The sequence below is a fragment of the Capsicum annuum genome, chromosome 3 (genome assembly GCF_002878395.1).
Source record: "Capsicum annuum cultivar UCD-10X-F1 chromosome 3, UCD10Xv1.1, whole genome shotgun sequence".
NCBI classification, from domain to species: Eukaryota; Viridiplantae; Streptophyta; class Magnoliopsida; order Solanales; family Solanaceae; genus Capsicum; species Capsicum annuum.
Window position 1 is genome coordinate 239,028,078 of NC_061113.1, and position 17,428 is coordinate 239,045,505.

Here is a 17,428-nt window from a genome sequence, read left to right on the forward strand (position 1 = left end):
TTTTTTTTGGTGTGGGCTGTTTTGAGTGTTTTGAGTACATACCATTATTGTTTATTTTTGCTAATCCTAACCCTCATGCCATGAGGAAGTGTGCTTGTTTGTCTCTCTTTGATTTTGCAAGGCATGGATTCGAGGTCGAATCCTTTTTAAGGAGGGGAGGATGATACAAGTGCGACCACGAAGATGGACGCATGTGAGAATGTAATGAACCCGGGGCTTGGAGTGTGCGAGTGAAGGACTTAAAACACACCAAACCGGCCCTAATCTCACACTTGGAGTGTAAAGAGGAGCCTTGGAACACAACAAGGCAGCCCCTAAATACACTTGAAGGGAGCCTAGCTCTTAAAAGGGCATTTTGGACATTTTGTATTTTATTTGTAACCTAGTATAAATAGAACATTGTAGGGCTTTTAGACTTAGATTATTCATGATGTTGTAAGTCTTGAAACACAAAGAAACATAAGTCCTCTCTCCTTGAGGCACCAAAACCGAAATTAGGCATAGAGAGTATGGAATCACTCTTGTTGATCTCATGGCTTGGAAACGTGATGCTTGGGAGGTGGATTCTGGCCTTGTGTCTTCGTAAGAGATAGGTGAATGTTGTGTGTAGTGTTAAGGGTCCAAGAGTGGAATATGCTCTTGGGTTCTTAAGATTATACCTTCATTAAGTCTATCTAACTATCCCTTTACTTTTATTGTAAATTGTAGTAGTTTGTGTTCTTGTAACCGTTTCTATCTCTTGTTAGTAAAACCAAGTGTTGTTCCTATCTTGTTATTGTTGTCCATATCGCCATATTGTTGCTGTTATGGTGTATTTACACCTTCAATATCTTGTTGTTATTGTGTTTTCATTGTTGTTGTAGTGAATCTGAGAGTGGTCACCAAAGGGGTCCTCGGTTTTTCAAACTTGTGGACTGATTTGGTGTTTGTTTCGTGTTTCCCTTGTGCTTCTTGTATCAAAAGCTGTTAAATGAAGGGAGAAAGCCGTATGTCATCCCTGCTGGTGGATCCAATTCTCTAGGAATCTGGTGAGGCGCATTTTGTTATGCCACTGCTTGTTCCCTCTGCTGATAGAGCCTAAACCTACTTCATTTCTTCTTTCTTGTTTCCATTGTTTCACTTGCACCTTGATATGGGTATTGGACTATTGGGTGCTTGAAGCATCAACTTGTTGCCAAAAGTTCTTAACAATAACCTTCTGTTTCCGTGTTTAGAGTACCCTATACAGGGTCTGAACTCATTGCGTCTTTCCTTAATTTAAAATCAGTATGTGGCCCATTCCCTATTCATCGTGAATACTTCATTAGCGAGTATCTTTTCCATCTCGTGGCCCAAAATTGAGCCATAGAGTGCAGTCTTATCTGGTAACTTCTGATCCACACATTACAAAAACAACAACAAACCCAGTGTATTCCCACACAGTGGGGTTTGGGGAGGGTAAAATGTACGCAGTCCATACCACTACCTTCTGATCCATACATTGACTTCACTTATTTCATTCGCTATCATCTGCTGTTTTGCCTTACAATGACACTAATACTTGGATGACTATTTGGGTTTCTATTGAAACTGTCTGTTAATTTTAGAACTCCATTGAGGCTTAACCCTGTGTTACAGGGATATTTAGAAGGGCCTACCTGCTACCCTGAAATGAATCCCATGTAGAAAGTTTGAAGTATAATTAACCATTTCATGTTCTTTTTACCAGCTGAAACCTTCTGCATTGGCCACTTGAAATTGAAGTCACATAACCTTATGGACTATTGCATTGGCATTCTTCAGTTTTTTTTTGATCTGTAGTTGACATTCTTTTTGCTTTTTGATCTCTCTATTTTGCGCTTTTCAAAATCTCTGATTCTTTGTTATTCCTCTTCAACCCAAATGTGATGGCACTAGGGTAGCCTGGGATGACATATTTTCTTGATTGACAGAGTTATCAGCCATTCAGAAGCTAGTAGCCCGGTTAGAATACATGCCAAGGGTTGTGCCTTCTATATGCTGATGATTATGCCATCATTCCATAGACTAATAAAATCCATGATTAGAGAAAAAGATCCAAGGACTTATCAACATCTTTAGTTGAATAACCAAGGGGCAACCCTTTCATTTGCTAGGAAGTTCCTCAAAGTCCTATACCTTATTAAAACATATATACTTGTACTGAGTTACACGCTGATTTTAAGTAATGCAGAGTGATGGTATGCATTCTAAATTACTGCACAGAACTGTGCAAATTTTTGTTCTATAAATTTGCCCTACTTGAGGAAGAAATACACAATCTGTCTCTTAGTTTCGCCATTTTGCTAATTGTGACTATTTTCTCAGGGGCTATATCGAGGCAATCAGGGAAATTGAGCAACAACTTCAGCACTCGAGCATCGAACGGAAATTTGATGACGTTGTTGTAGATTGTGGCAGGTTTGCACCTCTCCTGCATAATTTTTATAATTTAATATGCTATACATGAGATTGTTGCATTTGAAATTGTCCATGCTTGGAATTAAAAAATTTGATTGAAATATTGTTGAAAAGTTTGTCAATGATTCCCCAAATAAATAGGAATATACTGTGAACACAGAGATCATTTGATGATATCTATCTTTAAAAACCAGATTAAATTCAAAGACGTTTGTGCTGCATCTATACGTGCATCAGTTGATGATACGATACAAACTTGGTACGTATCAAAAGCACTCTAAATACGGTCCACAAAGAAGAGGAAAACCGAGAGCAACACAAACACAAATCTTGGGTCCAACAACAACAAGAAACAAGGTGTAACTGACACCAAAAACACTAACAACAACAAGAGATAAACCACAATATGATAAGGAGAACAACAATAGGATAACAACAATCCAACAATTACAAGATTACAAGAACAGCAAGAACTGACGGTTTCCCTAGATAAAACTAACTAAGACATGAAATGTAGAGATAGATAGTGAGACATACACTACAATAAGACCCAAGAACCCAAAGATATATTAAATCTAAGGACCCCTAAGACTTATAATAGCAACATCACACTCTTACGAAGACACGAGAGGGATTCCACCGCTCAAGCACCATCGTTTCCAAGCAATACACATTCACAACTGAGTCCACACTTGCTCATGTCCTAGTTTCGGCCTAGGGAGGCTCTTTCTCTCAAGAGAAGTGTTCTTTCATCAATATTCAATAATTAATGAGCTAAAACCCTAACATGTTCTATTTATAGATTTATTACAATAAGAGACAAAATGACAAAAGTGCTCCTTAGTGTTAAATGAACAAAATGGAGCCCATGGAGTGCAATAGAGGGGCAACTTTGGAGCCCTTTTCACACTTCAACTTGTACACTCCGTAGGTTGCATTCAAAATACTCAAAAGCATCCATCTTCATGATCGTGCTTGTGTCAGTTGAGTCTCCCCTGATATATGCTTTTGAAGGTTCAATAGATTTCAACACTCAAAGAGTGTGGCTAGTGGTCAATGAAGTGGGTCCAAACCTTGGAGACTAGGGTTCAAATGCAGTAGAAGGCTGCTACCTTTCTTTTCAAATCAAAGCAGCAAAACATGCAGGCTAGTATTTCAAACAACCATAATCTAGAGAAGGCAGTGAGAGGGGAAGAAAGAGTTTCTTCTCTAAACCAGCTACAGAGGGACGGATTCTTCAATGTGCAGAATTAGTGCTTTTTAAAATATTTTGTAAGCTCAAGATGTCAATGTCATCACATTTAAAATGGAATGTTTCATTCTAATTTTCTTGGAGATGGAGTTCAGGTATGATTTTTGGTTTGCAGCAACAAAATCACCCAAGCCATGGTTTCCTATAACAATAATAATAATAAGAAGGATCAAATCCCCTTGGTGACAAAAGTACTAAATGATTTCTTTCTATCTTCCTAAGCCTTGGCCGTCAGCGTTATCAGGTATCTTTGTTAGTGAAAGGTAGCAGATACCCCGTGGAATATGCGAGAAGCCCAAAAACAGACCCGACCACCAGCATTATTAAATAAAAGGCTTCAACAGATTTCATGCAAAACCAGCTATTTTGGTGTCTTTTAATAGAGCTAGTACTAATTAATACATTTCATTTGAGAACATTTATCATTGGGAACTTGAAGACATTTGTTTTCCATTTCTAGATGCCTCAGTTGTGTTTCTCTAGTAGAATTTTCGTTATTTTATGTGTACTTTTCTTCAGGAATGTATTCCTATACCGGATGAGTAATTTCAACTTCCTAAAATTAATCTTTTGTTGTGGCTGGAATTACCTTATGGTGAAAGTCAATGATTTAATTATCTTTCAGTGTTTTGGATGAGGTGGTGAGTGGAGTTCCAAGAACTGAGAAGCTTTTCATTGGGGGTATTTCAATGGGCATATTGGGTCTTTATCGGGAGGCTATAATGATTTGCATGACAGTTTTGGTGTCGCTGAGCGGAATGAAGGAGGAGCTACACTTTTGGATTTTGCTAGGGCTTTTGGGTTGTGGTTAGCGAATTCGAGCTTCCCGGAGAAGGAGGAGCACCTTATTGCCTTTAGTAGTTCGATGACCAAGACCCAGATAGATTTTTTGCTCCTGAGTAAGGGTGATAGAGCACTATGTAAAGATTGTAAAGTCATAATTAGCGAGAATCTTTTGACCCAACATAAGTTGTTGATAATGGACTTGGTAATCAAAAAGGGCAGAAATAAGATGGGTGTAGAGTTGTAATGAGTTGTCCTCCAACTTTGGGACCTTGTCCCAAACAGACTTAACAACAAGAAACTTAGCAATATAGTGCGTAAAGAAGGTAAATAAGAAACACAACAATTTTATGTGAAAACTCCTTGCTCAAGGAGAAAAACCACGACCTGTCTCCAGGATTTCCAAAGCTCCACTAATATTCAATCAAACTTGAATACAAACTCTATGACATCAAGGATTAAACTCCTAATCCTTCTTCTCCTAGTAATAACTCTATTACAAAGAGAGAATTGTGCAATACCTCTACTGCACCAAAATTCCAGCTAACTTTAACTGAGATAACAAGCTAGCTCTAGATTCAATATCACCTAACTCTAGATGACAACAAGAGTTTGGGAACTTAAACCAAAACACTTACTAATAACAAGCAACACAGTAGGCAACATTTGTAGTCATAATACAAAGACTTAATTACAACAAGAACATGGAATATAACTTTGTGAGCGATTAGTTCCCTGTTGCGAATGAGACTTTGATTCAAGAGCTTCAAGAGAAAATATTTGTTGTGAGTATATGAAAGCTTGGTTTTCTCGTTGTGGAGGATGAGCAATATATATGAGATAATAAAACCTAGGATGCGTCTCATTGGTTGAGACTAAAAAGTGCAGCAGCTTTCCACTAACTTTTGTACTGTTGTCCAGTGCATGACAATGATGTGAATGCGGTCAATTAGGTTCCTAAGTAGTTGCAACTTTGTCATCACATATTCTTTAGGAACCACGCCCCAACATACAATTTGTCAATCATCAAAATAAAGGATTTAACAGTTCCCCCTTTTTTGATGATGATAAACCCATATACATCTTCAAGCATAATTAAGCATTCACAACGCTACCTGCATACAAGCATTCACAAGGGATCACAACCTGTTCCACTTGTTAGCGATACCATCTACATTCATTCCTCCTGTCTATTTGCACCACTGTTTCCCTTGAGTATGAGGATCTGTTCCCCACCAAAAGTGAAAAACTGCTCACCCCAATTCACCTCAACACTACACTTTATCTACTCACATCACTACACCTCATCTTCCCCCTTTTGGCATCATCAAAGAGGTAAAGCAGTAAACCAAGCATAAATAAGCGCACATATCAATTCATGGCCATTGAGGTTACACTTATATGAGCAAGCAAGATTAGAAAAAGGAAAAGAGATATAGCACAAAGTAGACTCATGCAGTAATCAAAGAGGATCGTATCATACACTATTCAAAATAGTAGCCATAACAATTGAAAGCAGCAGTGCCATTTTAATAGACGGAAGCAGAAACTAGGGAAACCAAACTGAACAAGGCGTAGGACTACAGAATAGGTAGAAGAGAGATCTAAGAGGAAGGCCTAAAAGGAGATTCTTGAGTGCCACCCCAGGTGTTTCAGAGGTCGTAGCAGGCTGGTAACTGGGCCTAGTCATCAATAGGTAATGCCTCCCCGCCCCACTTTTTTTTTGTATACCTTTAGTTTTGTAACTGGATGTTTTACCATAATTACTCCCTTCCTTTTGTGTCCTTGTTCAATTTTGAGGGATGAGGAAAGAGGAAGGCTTCAGAGTGGTTTGAGAACTAATAGGATATGAAGGAATATAATTTTAGGAATAGGCAGATAAGGGATCAGAATATCTTTTAGACTCAAAGCGAGGGTGACATCTTTTAAGAGTGAAGAACAAAGGGACATGGCACTCCTGCTTGTAAATAGCAAATAGCCAGTATTCAAGAATAGAGTGATACTAACCTGAGTGGGGACCTGGTCCCTATATGATTTTCTGAATATAAAGCACTTTGAGCTGTCTCACCCTCCTCCTATCTCCTCCTCCTTGCCTTGGGTATATATCTGCAGAAGATATGAGACTGAATTAGACATGTGTGACATCATCTAATATGGATACTTGTTCACCAAATCATAGCCAAATTTAGAGGATTAAGATGAGCAATATGCATTCAATTTAGTCTCATTAGTCCCAGCTCTGTCCTGTTTGTTTCAAACTATTTCCTACCAAGTGCCTTGGTAAATATATCAACAATTTGATCTTCAGTACTGCAAAACACTATCTTAATCAACCCTCTTTCCACATTATCTTTAAGAAAATGATGCATGATATCAATGTGTTTTGTTCTTTTATGCTCAACTAGGTTTTTTTGCCATATTGACAACACTTATGTTGTCACAAAATAGAGACACACAATTTGAGAGAATGCCAAAATATTTAAGTTGTTTCTTGATCCACAATAATTGAGAACATCATTAGGAACCTACAATATATTCAGCTTCAGCACTTGAAAGTGACATTGAGTTATGCTTCTTAGTACCCCAAGAGATTGGGGTACTCATCCTATCAACCACGTACCTAGCATAATCAACATCTGCATATTCAACCAAATCAAAATTATCTCCTACAGGATAGAATATGACCAGGTCGAGGGTTTCTTTAAGATATCTTAGGATCCTTTTGGCAACTTTCAGATGAGACTTCTTTGGACTTGCTTGAAATCTAGCGCATATTCCGACACTAAACACAATGTCAGGTCTGCTAGCTATTAGTTAGAGAAGTAAAATAGTGATTCCTCTGTACATAGTTTCATTGACAGAGGGACTATGTTCATCTAAGTCCAATTTTGCAAAAGTACCAATAGGAGTGTCAATAGTCTTTGCATCCTCCATATGGAACCGTTTGAGCAACTCATGAATGTACTTCTGTTGGCATACAGTAGTCCCAATTGCACTTTGCTTAATTTGTAGCCAAGGAAGAAGTTGAGTACTCCCATCATACGCATCTCAAACTCACTACTCATTAGCTTAGCAAACTCATCACACAGGGAACTGGTTGTAGCTCCAAATATGATGTCATCAACATACACTTGAAAGATGAGTAGGTTTCTTCCTCTTGCCTTTAAGAACAAGGTGTTGTCAATCTTTTCCCTTTTGAATCCATTCTCTAGCAAGAATTTTGAAAGCCTCTCATACCAAACTCTGGGAGCTTGCTTCAATCCATACAAGGCTTTGTCTAGTTTGAACACATTATTGGGAAAATCAACACATTCAAAGCTTAGGATTTGCTTTAGATAAGCCTCTTCTTTCAGAAGATCATTAAGAAATGCACTTGTCACATCTATCCGAAATAGTTTGAACTCCATGTATGAGGCAAAAGCAATAAGAACTTGAATTGCCTCCATCCTAGCCACTGGAGCAAATATTTCATTATAGTCCCTTCTTCTTGGTTGTAGCCTTGCACCACCAGTCTATCCTTATTCTTGATTGTGTTGCCGTGCTCATCAACCTTATTTCTATACACCCATCTGGTCAATATAACAATTTTATTTGAGGGGTGTGGTACTAGATACCACACTTTGCTTCTTTCAAATTGGTGTAACTCTTCTTGCATTGGATTGATCTAGTCTACATCCTTCAATGTTTCCTTTACATTCTTGGGTGCAATTTGACACAAGAATGCAGAGAAATCATAGAGATTCTCTGCTCTATTTCTGGTATGCATGCTTGAGTCTAGAGGAGAAAATAGATTATCAAGAGGTTGTGAGGACTGATGCTTCTAACTAGACCTGTGAAGGATGGGTTGACTTGCACTGGGACCAGTTTTTATTGAGGTGTAACCCTCAGAAGACTGATCATTTCCTTCACTGAAATGAGAATCAGGATCTTCAAGTGGAGCTTGTGAGGGACCAAGATTCTGATGATTTGCTGAATCTTTATTTTTAGGTCCTGCACCTGGTCCCTGTGAGTCTGCATCATCATCACTTTTATTTTGCTTTTCTAAAATATTGAGGGGATTTCCTGAATCCTCATCTGGGGTGCTACCTTCACTGATATTATCAGCTTCATCAAACACAACATGAATACTTTCTTCCAGCATTGTGTTCTTTTGTTGTAGATCTTGTAAGCCTTGCTAGTAGAGGAGTATCAACAAATACTTCTTCATCACTCCTTGGATCAAATTTTCCAAGGTCATTATTCTCATTATTCAGCATAAAATATTTGCAACAAAATGGCTTTAAGTAGCCCAGCTTGGGCTTTTTTTTGGTCATGAGTTCATAGGGGAACTTGTTTAAAATAGACCTGACAAGACACCTATTGATCACATGACATGTTGTGTTGATTGCTTCTGCCCAGAAATTGTGAGCCATCCCTACATCTATCAGCATGGTCTTCCAATATCTACAAGTGCCTTTTTTTTCCTCTCCACAACGACATTTTGCTGTGGTGGTCGAGAAGCTAAAAAATTGTGACTAATGCGCAACTCATTACAGAATTGACTGAACCTTGCATTTTCAAACTCTGTTTCATGGTCACACCTGATTCAACTATCTTTTCATAGTACTTCACTTGTATTTGTCTAGCAAAAGCCTCAAATGCAGAAAATATTTCTTTCTTGGATCTTAGAATGAAGGTCCCGGTGAACCTGGAATAGTCATCAATAATGACCAAAATGTACTTCGTTCCACCCCTACTGGCAATCTTTACAGGTCCACATAGATCCATAGAGTTGCTGGGGCCTGGATGTTCTCACTTCTCTCTTTGGATTAAATGAGGATTTGGTTTGCGTTCCCTCCACATATGCACGACATACTTTAGAACTTACAAACTTCACTTTTAACAAACCTCGAACCAAGTCCCTCTTCACTAATTTGTTCATGGAGCAACTAACATGACCTAGCCTTTTGTGCCATAAATTAACATCTTCTTGCACACTTAGACATGTCATATTTCTAGACTTGCAGGACCCCAAATCAACGACATACATATTTTTATTTCTCCAAGCAGTTAGCATGTCTTTACCATCCTGGAGACTTGTAACAGTGCACTTGTTTGACCTGAACCTAACTTCATTTCCTTTATCACAAATCTGAGCAACACTTAACAAGCTAAACTTGAGTCCATCCACAAAATGAACATCATCAATTGCTTGGCTCAAACTGTTTCCAACTTTTCAATTCCAACAATGTACCCTTTGTTTCCATCACCAAATGAGACATTGCCTCCTTCATGGGCCTTAAGCGAGAGGAAGTCTTCAATTCTTCCAATCATGTACTGTGAACAACCACTATCCATGATCCAGTGATGTCTGCTTCCTCTAGCTCTACTCTGCATTAACAACCAGTGATTAGTTTTAGAAACTCATTTCAGTTTGAGTTCCCAGAATGGTGACAAAGGAAATATCAGATTTTTCTTTTTCTAGCCAGGTAGATTTTCACCCTTTCCTTTTGAGGAAGAAAATTTTTCCATTCTCCTCACAATAACAATTCTAGAAGGGCATGAATCTCTTGTATGACCATTTTTCCATAATAAGTTCACAAGAGATTTATCCTTGACAGAGACATATTTGCTATAAGGATTGTAAGCAGGATATACATTATGGAATGCCAAGCCTCTTCTATTGCTTGATCCCTGACCAGTAAGGCTAGTTAATACTTGAGATGAAGTGGTCCATTTGAGAGCCTTTTCAAGCTCAGCCTTGACCCAAACCAGGTCTCTTTCTACCTCAGCACTCCTTTCACGTGAGGCAGTCAGATTTGTATTAGCCTTAGCCAATTCCTTTTCTAACTCAAATTGAATTTTGCTTCCTTCACTTTTCTCTTTTGAGTTAAACTTAGACCTTTTACTAAGTTTTTCATTCAAAACATCATTTTCAAGGGAGAGGGACTTACAAGATGTTTAAAGTTTAGTTACTTGCACAATTAATTCAACCATTTCTTCTTCATATTTTTCAAGATCTTTATTTAAACACTCTTTATCTTTAGTGAGTTCATTAACAGAATCAATAAGCACAATAGCAAGAGACTTTGGTTCTGTAAGAGAATAATTTTTGAGATTCTCCAAAAGAGTTACCTTGTTATCTTCAACATTATATAACTTTGCCATCAAAGCAAAGAGGGAGTCATAGACTTGGATATCATCCTCTGCCACCATCACGGAGACATCTTCTTGCTGCTCCGATTCATTTAAATCACTGGAGTAATCACCCAGGGCAGCTATGACTTGCTTTGCTACCTTATCAGCTTCAGCTTTCCTGATGTACTTACCAGGGACTCGGTTCTTGCCATTTTTTTCTCACCACCTTGCTTAACATACTTCTTATATTCTACTTTGTGCAGAAGACAATATTTGATATAGTGATCAAACTTTCCACATTTATGACAGGTGTCATTTGCTTTTCCTTCTCTCATATGTCTGCTGGATTCTCCTTTTCTACATAGAGCTCCTGATTTTCTCAAAGCTTTGAGAGCCCGTTTGGTAATGTAAGCTGTTTCCTCATCCTCAGCACTGGTGGTCTCCTTGGTTGCCTTTGGGACCAGGTTTTTCTCCATTTTGTACTCACCCTTTGATTTATCCTGCATCTTCATAATCTCATATGTCTTGAGATTACCAATCAGCTCATCCATCCATTGTCATGGTTTCTAAATTTCTGGCTTTAGTGATTGGATTGACTTTACTCTCTCGTTGCTTGGGTAAAATACTCAGAACCTTGCGAACCTGTTTGATAGTTTGAATATCCTCACCCAAACAGTGGAGTTCATTAGATATAGCAGTGAACCTTGTGTGCATTTCTTGGATGGACTCCCCTTCCCTTATGGTGAAAGTTTCATATTTAGTAGTTAGCATATCAACTTTTGGCTCCTTCACTTGGCTAGTTCCCTCATTTTCTGTTTGTAGGCCGTCCCAAATTTCTTTGGCCATCTCACAAGCAGAGATCCTATTATACTCATCAGGACCAATACCACAAACCAATAATTTTTTTTAGCTTTATAGTTCTTTTTAATCTTCTTCCTGTCAGCATCATCAAATTTCTTTTAACCTTAGGAATATTTGACGTTGCTTCACCAACCAATACTGGTTTTGTAGGGACAAAGGGATCATCTTCAATCAGATCCCACCACTCAGAATCTTCTGCCATGATGAAATCATGCATTCTAGTCTTCTACCACCCATAGTATTCCCCATTAAATCTGGTCGGTCTAGTGGTAGATTGGTCTTATTCAAGATTTGGAGGAATAGCCATGTTAAATATCCTTCCAAGGTTTTAACCTTTTTAGGAAAACCTTGCTCTAATATCAAATGTAGAGTTGTAATGAATTGTCCTCCAACTTTGGGGCCTGGTCCCCAACAGACTTAATAGCAAGAAACTTAGCAATATAGTGCATAAAGAAGGTAAATAAGAAACACAATAATTTTACATGAAAACTCCTTGCTCAAGAAAAAAAACCATGACCTGTCTCCAGGATTTCCAACTTCACTAATATTCAAGCAAACTTGAATACAAATTCCATGACATCAAGGATTAAACTGGGCCAAATGAGATTCCGATAGATTTTTGGAAGAGCACCGGCGGGGCAGGTTTAGAGTATCTGACAAGGTTGTTTAACATTATTGTTAGAGCGGCGAAGATGTATGAAGCTTGGAGATGGAGTACGATGATTATATTGTATAAGAACAAGGGGGACATTCAGAGTTGCAACAACTATAGGGTATCAAGTTATTGAGTCATACATGAAGGTTTGAGAAGGGTCGTAGTATTAAGGCTGAGGAGGATCGTGACTATTTTTGAGAATCAGTTTGATTTCATGCCAGGTTGCTCGACTACTGAGGCCATTCACGTTGTGAGGAGATTAGTGGAGTAGTTTAGGGAGAGAAATAAGGACTTACACATAGTGTTCATCAATCTTGAGAAGACGTATGACTAAGTTCCTAGAGAGATACTGTGGAGGTGCTTGGAGGCTAGGGGCGTGCCCATGGAGTACACTAGGTCGATTTAGGATATGTACGATGGCGCAAAGACTCGTGTGAGTTTTGTAGAAGGAAATTTGGAGCACTTTCCTGTTTTGACAGGTTGCACCAGGAATCGACTTTTAGCTTATTTTTATTTGCCTTGGTGATGGGTGTTTTAACGTGGCGTATTCAAGGGAAGGTGCCTTGATGTATGTTATTTATTGATGATGTTGTACTGATTAATGAGAGTTGGGGAGGAGTTAATGATAAGTTGGAGGTTTGGAGACAGAGTCTTGAGCCCAAAGGATTTAGGTTAAACAAAACCAAACGGAGTACTTGGAATGTAATTTTAATGATTTGTCGCATGAGGCTAACGTGGTGATGAAGCTGAATTCTTAGGCCATTCAGAAGAAGAAGATTTTCAAGTATCTCGGGTCTATGATTCAAGGAAATGGCGAGATTGATGAGGATATCACGCACCGTATTGGTGCAGGGTGGTTGAAATGGAGGCTCGCTTCGGGGGTCTTGTGTGATAAGAAGATGTCTCATAAGCTTAACGGTAAGTTCTACAGAGTGATAGTCCAATCAGCTATGTTGTATGGAATGGGGTGTTGGCCAGTTAAAAACTCCCACATCCAAAAGTTGAAGGTGGCGGAGATGAGGATGTTGCGAGGGAGATAGGGTTAGAAATGAAATTATTTGGGAGAAGGTGAGAGTGGTTTTGGTGAAGGACAAGATGTGAGAAGTGAGGTTGCGATGGTTCAGACATGTGATAAGGAGGGGCACGGATGCCTTAGTTCCGAGGTGTGAGAGGCTGGCTATGGATGGTTTAAGGCAGGGTAGAGGTAGGCCAAAGAAATATTGGAGGGAGGTGATTAGGCATGATATGAAGCTGTTACAGCTTACGGAGGACATGACCCTTGATAGGAAAGGGTGGAGAATGCAGATTAGGGTAGAGGGTTAGTGGGTAGGAGTTCGTCCGTAATAGTAGGTAAGAGTACTTTTGTTTGTATCTACACCTGATGTTGCTTATTCGTGGCGTTTCGGTGATGTATTCGATTTCGAATATATAGTTTATAGTATTACATTGCGGTTGTCTTGTTTTCTTTATTATCTAGCGGTGTGTTATTCCTTTTTTATTGTGTGCTTTTATATTTTCTATTTGTTTGTTTGTTATACTGTTATTTGTCCTGAACCGGGGGTCTATTGGAGAAACAACTTCTCTACTTCATCTGAGGTAGACTGCGTATACTTTACCCTCTCCAGACCCCACTTTGTGGGAAAACACTGGGTATGTTGTTGTTGTTTTAATCTCAGTGCTGTGTCTCAATGGTTTCCAGTGCTGTGTCTCAATGGTTTCCAGTGGGGGTACAGTTGCTGGCTTGTCAATTGCATCCAGGCTCAGTGGCTTGAAAGCAAAAGTAAACTGCTTTTGCCTCTGAAATTGCCCCCATCTTCACAAAAAGCAAATATCACTAACAACTCGTGTTGATTTGTAGGTTAATGCATTTTGTATTTGTGACGATCCGGATTATTTTTATGAATATGTTCAAGAACTACTTGATGGAATTAATGCAGGGGTTGGCTCCCATGATATTGCTAGCATCAAAAGTGTAAGGACTTCATTGTATTCTCCTTTTCCTTAAGCATACTTGCTTACATTCATCCATTTCATTGTGTAACTTCTTGTTGCTCAGTAACTATTGAGATACTAATTCATGATAAATTAATGTGACATCAACTGTTGGTTGTAATTCATGGATATTTTGGGGTTTTTTTTAACTGTAAATGTTCTTTCTTCCCATGTTACCCATATTACATTGCTTATGATTTTTACATAAATGCTCAAACTAAAGAACTTCTTTCTGAAAGACCTTCATGGCAGAATCTTTGGTTGATATTTTCCCTGTTGGTCATCGAAATCTTATCAGTAAGTTATTATGTCCAGATCCATGTTCAAGAGGAAATTATGGAAGTTACTATATAGACAGTGTCTGTCTATGAAATATTAATCTAGTTTTCTAAGGAACCTCTTGGTATGTATCAACTATTCTTGTCTATGCACTTTGGTATTTTAACAGGCAAAAGGCCTTGGGTATGCTATGAGCACCGCTGATGAGCTTAAATTTTTAAAGCAAGTTGCTGAAACAACAGGTGTCTGTCTCCAGGTATGTCCAATTGTTATTTCTCATTTTTTACGTCTTGGCATGCCAGCCTTCCACGGACTGTCCACAGGGTTTGCCTGTACTATGTAGAACGTATTGCGCATTAACATGTTCTGCAGTCTTTGAAATTGCCTATTCTTATGAACGGTGTTTTTCAAACTCTCCACAAATGTTGCCGCACCTGCAGTGATACAAGATTGACCAAGAACACACAAAACGCACACTCAAAACAGTCCACAAGTTCAGGAGAACCGAGGACCCTTTGAGTGACCCCTCTCGGATTCAAGATCTACAATAAGAACACAATGTAATGAGGTGTTTAACACCTATTTTCTAGCTATCCACCAAACTATATTAGCAACACAAGACAGGAACAACAATATTACAACCACAAGAAAGTCACGGGATTACATTAACAACAACTACAACCCGACGGATACAACAAGATACAAGATAGTTAGTTAGACCTTGGTTGGTATAATCTTAAGAACCCAAGAATATGGTACTCTGGGACCCTTAACACTACACACACCGGTTAACCTAACTCTACGTTGACACAAGAGGGACTTTACCTCTTCTAAACACCAACGTTTCAAGCCAACAATGTAAACACAAGTGAATCTTCACTTGCTAGCCCTAGCTAAGGAGAAAACTAAAATGTTACAATGTTGTAAGTCTCAACAATAATCATCTAAGTCTCCAAACACCCTAAGTTGGTCTATTTATATTATATCACAAAATAAGACTAAAATGACAAAAGTGCCCCTTTAATGAAAAGGCTCCAAAGGTCCGCCCATGGAGTGCATACATAGGGACGGTTTTGGGCTTCATTTACACTTAAGCTCGGGCCTTCTCTCGGTTGCCTTTGACATGCTCAAAAAATGTCCATCTACAAGGTCGTACTTGTATCATGCAGTGTCGGATCCTCTAAAACTACACCATGTTTTGAGGATCTGACATGGACCTGTCAGTATTTTTAACGAGTCCGAGCAACATAACTTATGAGTTATGAATATACCAAATCTTGAAGAGGTGAGGTTAACAATGTATTCGCTATAGAACCTGTAGTAGTAGAATCCTGGGTTATTTATAAACAATAATAATAATAATAATAATAACAACAACAATAAACAAATAGTGGAATCCTTTTTTGCTGATTTTTCTAGTTTAGATCTTAATATTTTATTACAAAAGTATCTCCAATTCAGGTAACTTGCGATTTCAAAATACATGAACTAAATCCAACCAGGAAATGGAAAATAAAGAAAATTACAGTTCATAATATCACTTACTAAGCGTACATTAGTAACAAACTTATTCTTTGATTGAAGATGACAAGACTATAGATAAGGAATACAACTTTTTATGTGATTCTGAAGCATGGTTATTGATATTGGTGTTGTAAACTTAGCTATATTGGAATCTGTTTTCGGCTTGCTAAAGTGTTTTTTTAAGCGGAGAAATTTCTTAAGACTGACGAGGTTCAGTTGAAGTAAAGGTCTTCAGTCTTTTGATCTACAACTATGTTGGAGTTTTTCCAACATCTAGATTAGAAAACTGAACCTTGCTCTTGAATTTTCACCTAAAGCGAGCAAGAACAGTGAGACATGAGTGATGTACAACTCAAACTACGCATGTTAATTTCTCGAGGATACTTTGTTGACACGTTCTTCTGATTGTTCGTTCTCACAGTGGTAAAGCAGCTTATGGAATGATGAAAGATATGGGCGAGAATCCAAGAAAGTGGGAGGGAAGAAAGATTCTCTTCATACACTCAGGTGGGCTACTAGGTTTGTATGACAAAGCTGATGAAATAGGTTCATTTATGGGCAAATGGCGTAAAATGGATATCAACGAATCTGTCCCTAGACAAGATGGCATCGTTAAAATGTTCTGAAATGCCAAAAGAATAAAGGTATTTTGTGACCTCTCCTAAGACTAGTTGAGTTATGGATGCATGATTTCTTCTTGCTATCCCTAAGGGGGCTGCCTTTAGTGACCCACTTGGTGGGACTGGTGAGGTTTCCCATTGATTTTTCTTAATAATAATGGTGTATGGACCATCTTGTGCTCATCTCAATTATTTATTTACTGTATTCTTGTTACCTCTCACCAGCAACTGGTATATGTAAGAATTATTCCAATGAAAAACAATCATCTATAATTCTTTGTTTGCTTTACTGGAAATTGAACCTTGATTTCCTTTCATTTTACCCATTTCAATTCACCACACTAGGTGCCTCTCCCTTCGAAATATTTTGCTTGAGTAATTTGAGTGTAAATGGTATCAATTAGGCAGCTATACAGTTTTTGCCGTCACATCAGCTCCAGAATCTGGTTAGCTAAATGACTAGTGAAAATGATTGTCCAGCGGCGTCTCTAAAACCCACCAGGGAACAAAACAAAACAAAACATCTACTCGAAGGAATTCATACCCATTGTGGGGGAAGTGGGAACACAACAAAGAAATCGTGGTTGTATATGTTAACCAAATCAAGGAATACCACCTAACAAAAACATTGACACTTATAATGTCCAAGACTCCAAGTTCAAGTGAGCAATTTGTTATTAGAAATTGGAGTTGGAGTTAGTTTTAAAAGTTGGTACAACTACAGTGCCTACTTTTCAGGAAATTAGTCAAGTCTGTTAGTTAACTGTTTGTTAAAATTACTATCAAGAAATATCTTCATTGGACTTGTAGTAATTTTTATATTCATATATGAAATTTTAATTTCTTCCTCCTAAATTCTATCTTCTCTTTTTCGTCTGATGAGTTTTCTTGTTCTCTCTTGGTTGTATCCTCGAATTCAATTCCTGG

The 17,428-nt window shown here is 38.3% G+C and overlaps 1 protein-coding gene across 1 annotated transcript; it reads left to right on the plus strand.

The window, feature by feature from the left end:
* Positions 1–957: 957 nt before the first annotated feature.
* LOC107864940 (bifunctional D-cysteine desulfhydrase/1-aminocyclopropane-1-carboxylate deaminase, mitochondrial) lies at positions 958–17,222 on the plus strand (the record flags this gene model as incomplete). The annotated part of the gene is made up of 6 exons (XM_047409590.1): positions 958–1,028; positions 2,326–2,418; positions 13,809–13,866; positions 13,945–14,058; positions 14,527–14,613; positions 16,303–17,222. Coding segments are annotated over 6 exons (429 nt in total), but the record flags the coding sequence as incomplete, so codon positions are not given.
* Positions 17,223–17,428: the final 206 nt, after the last annotated feature.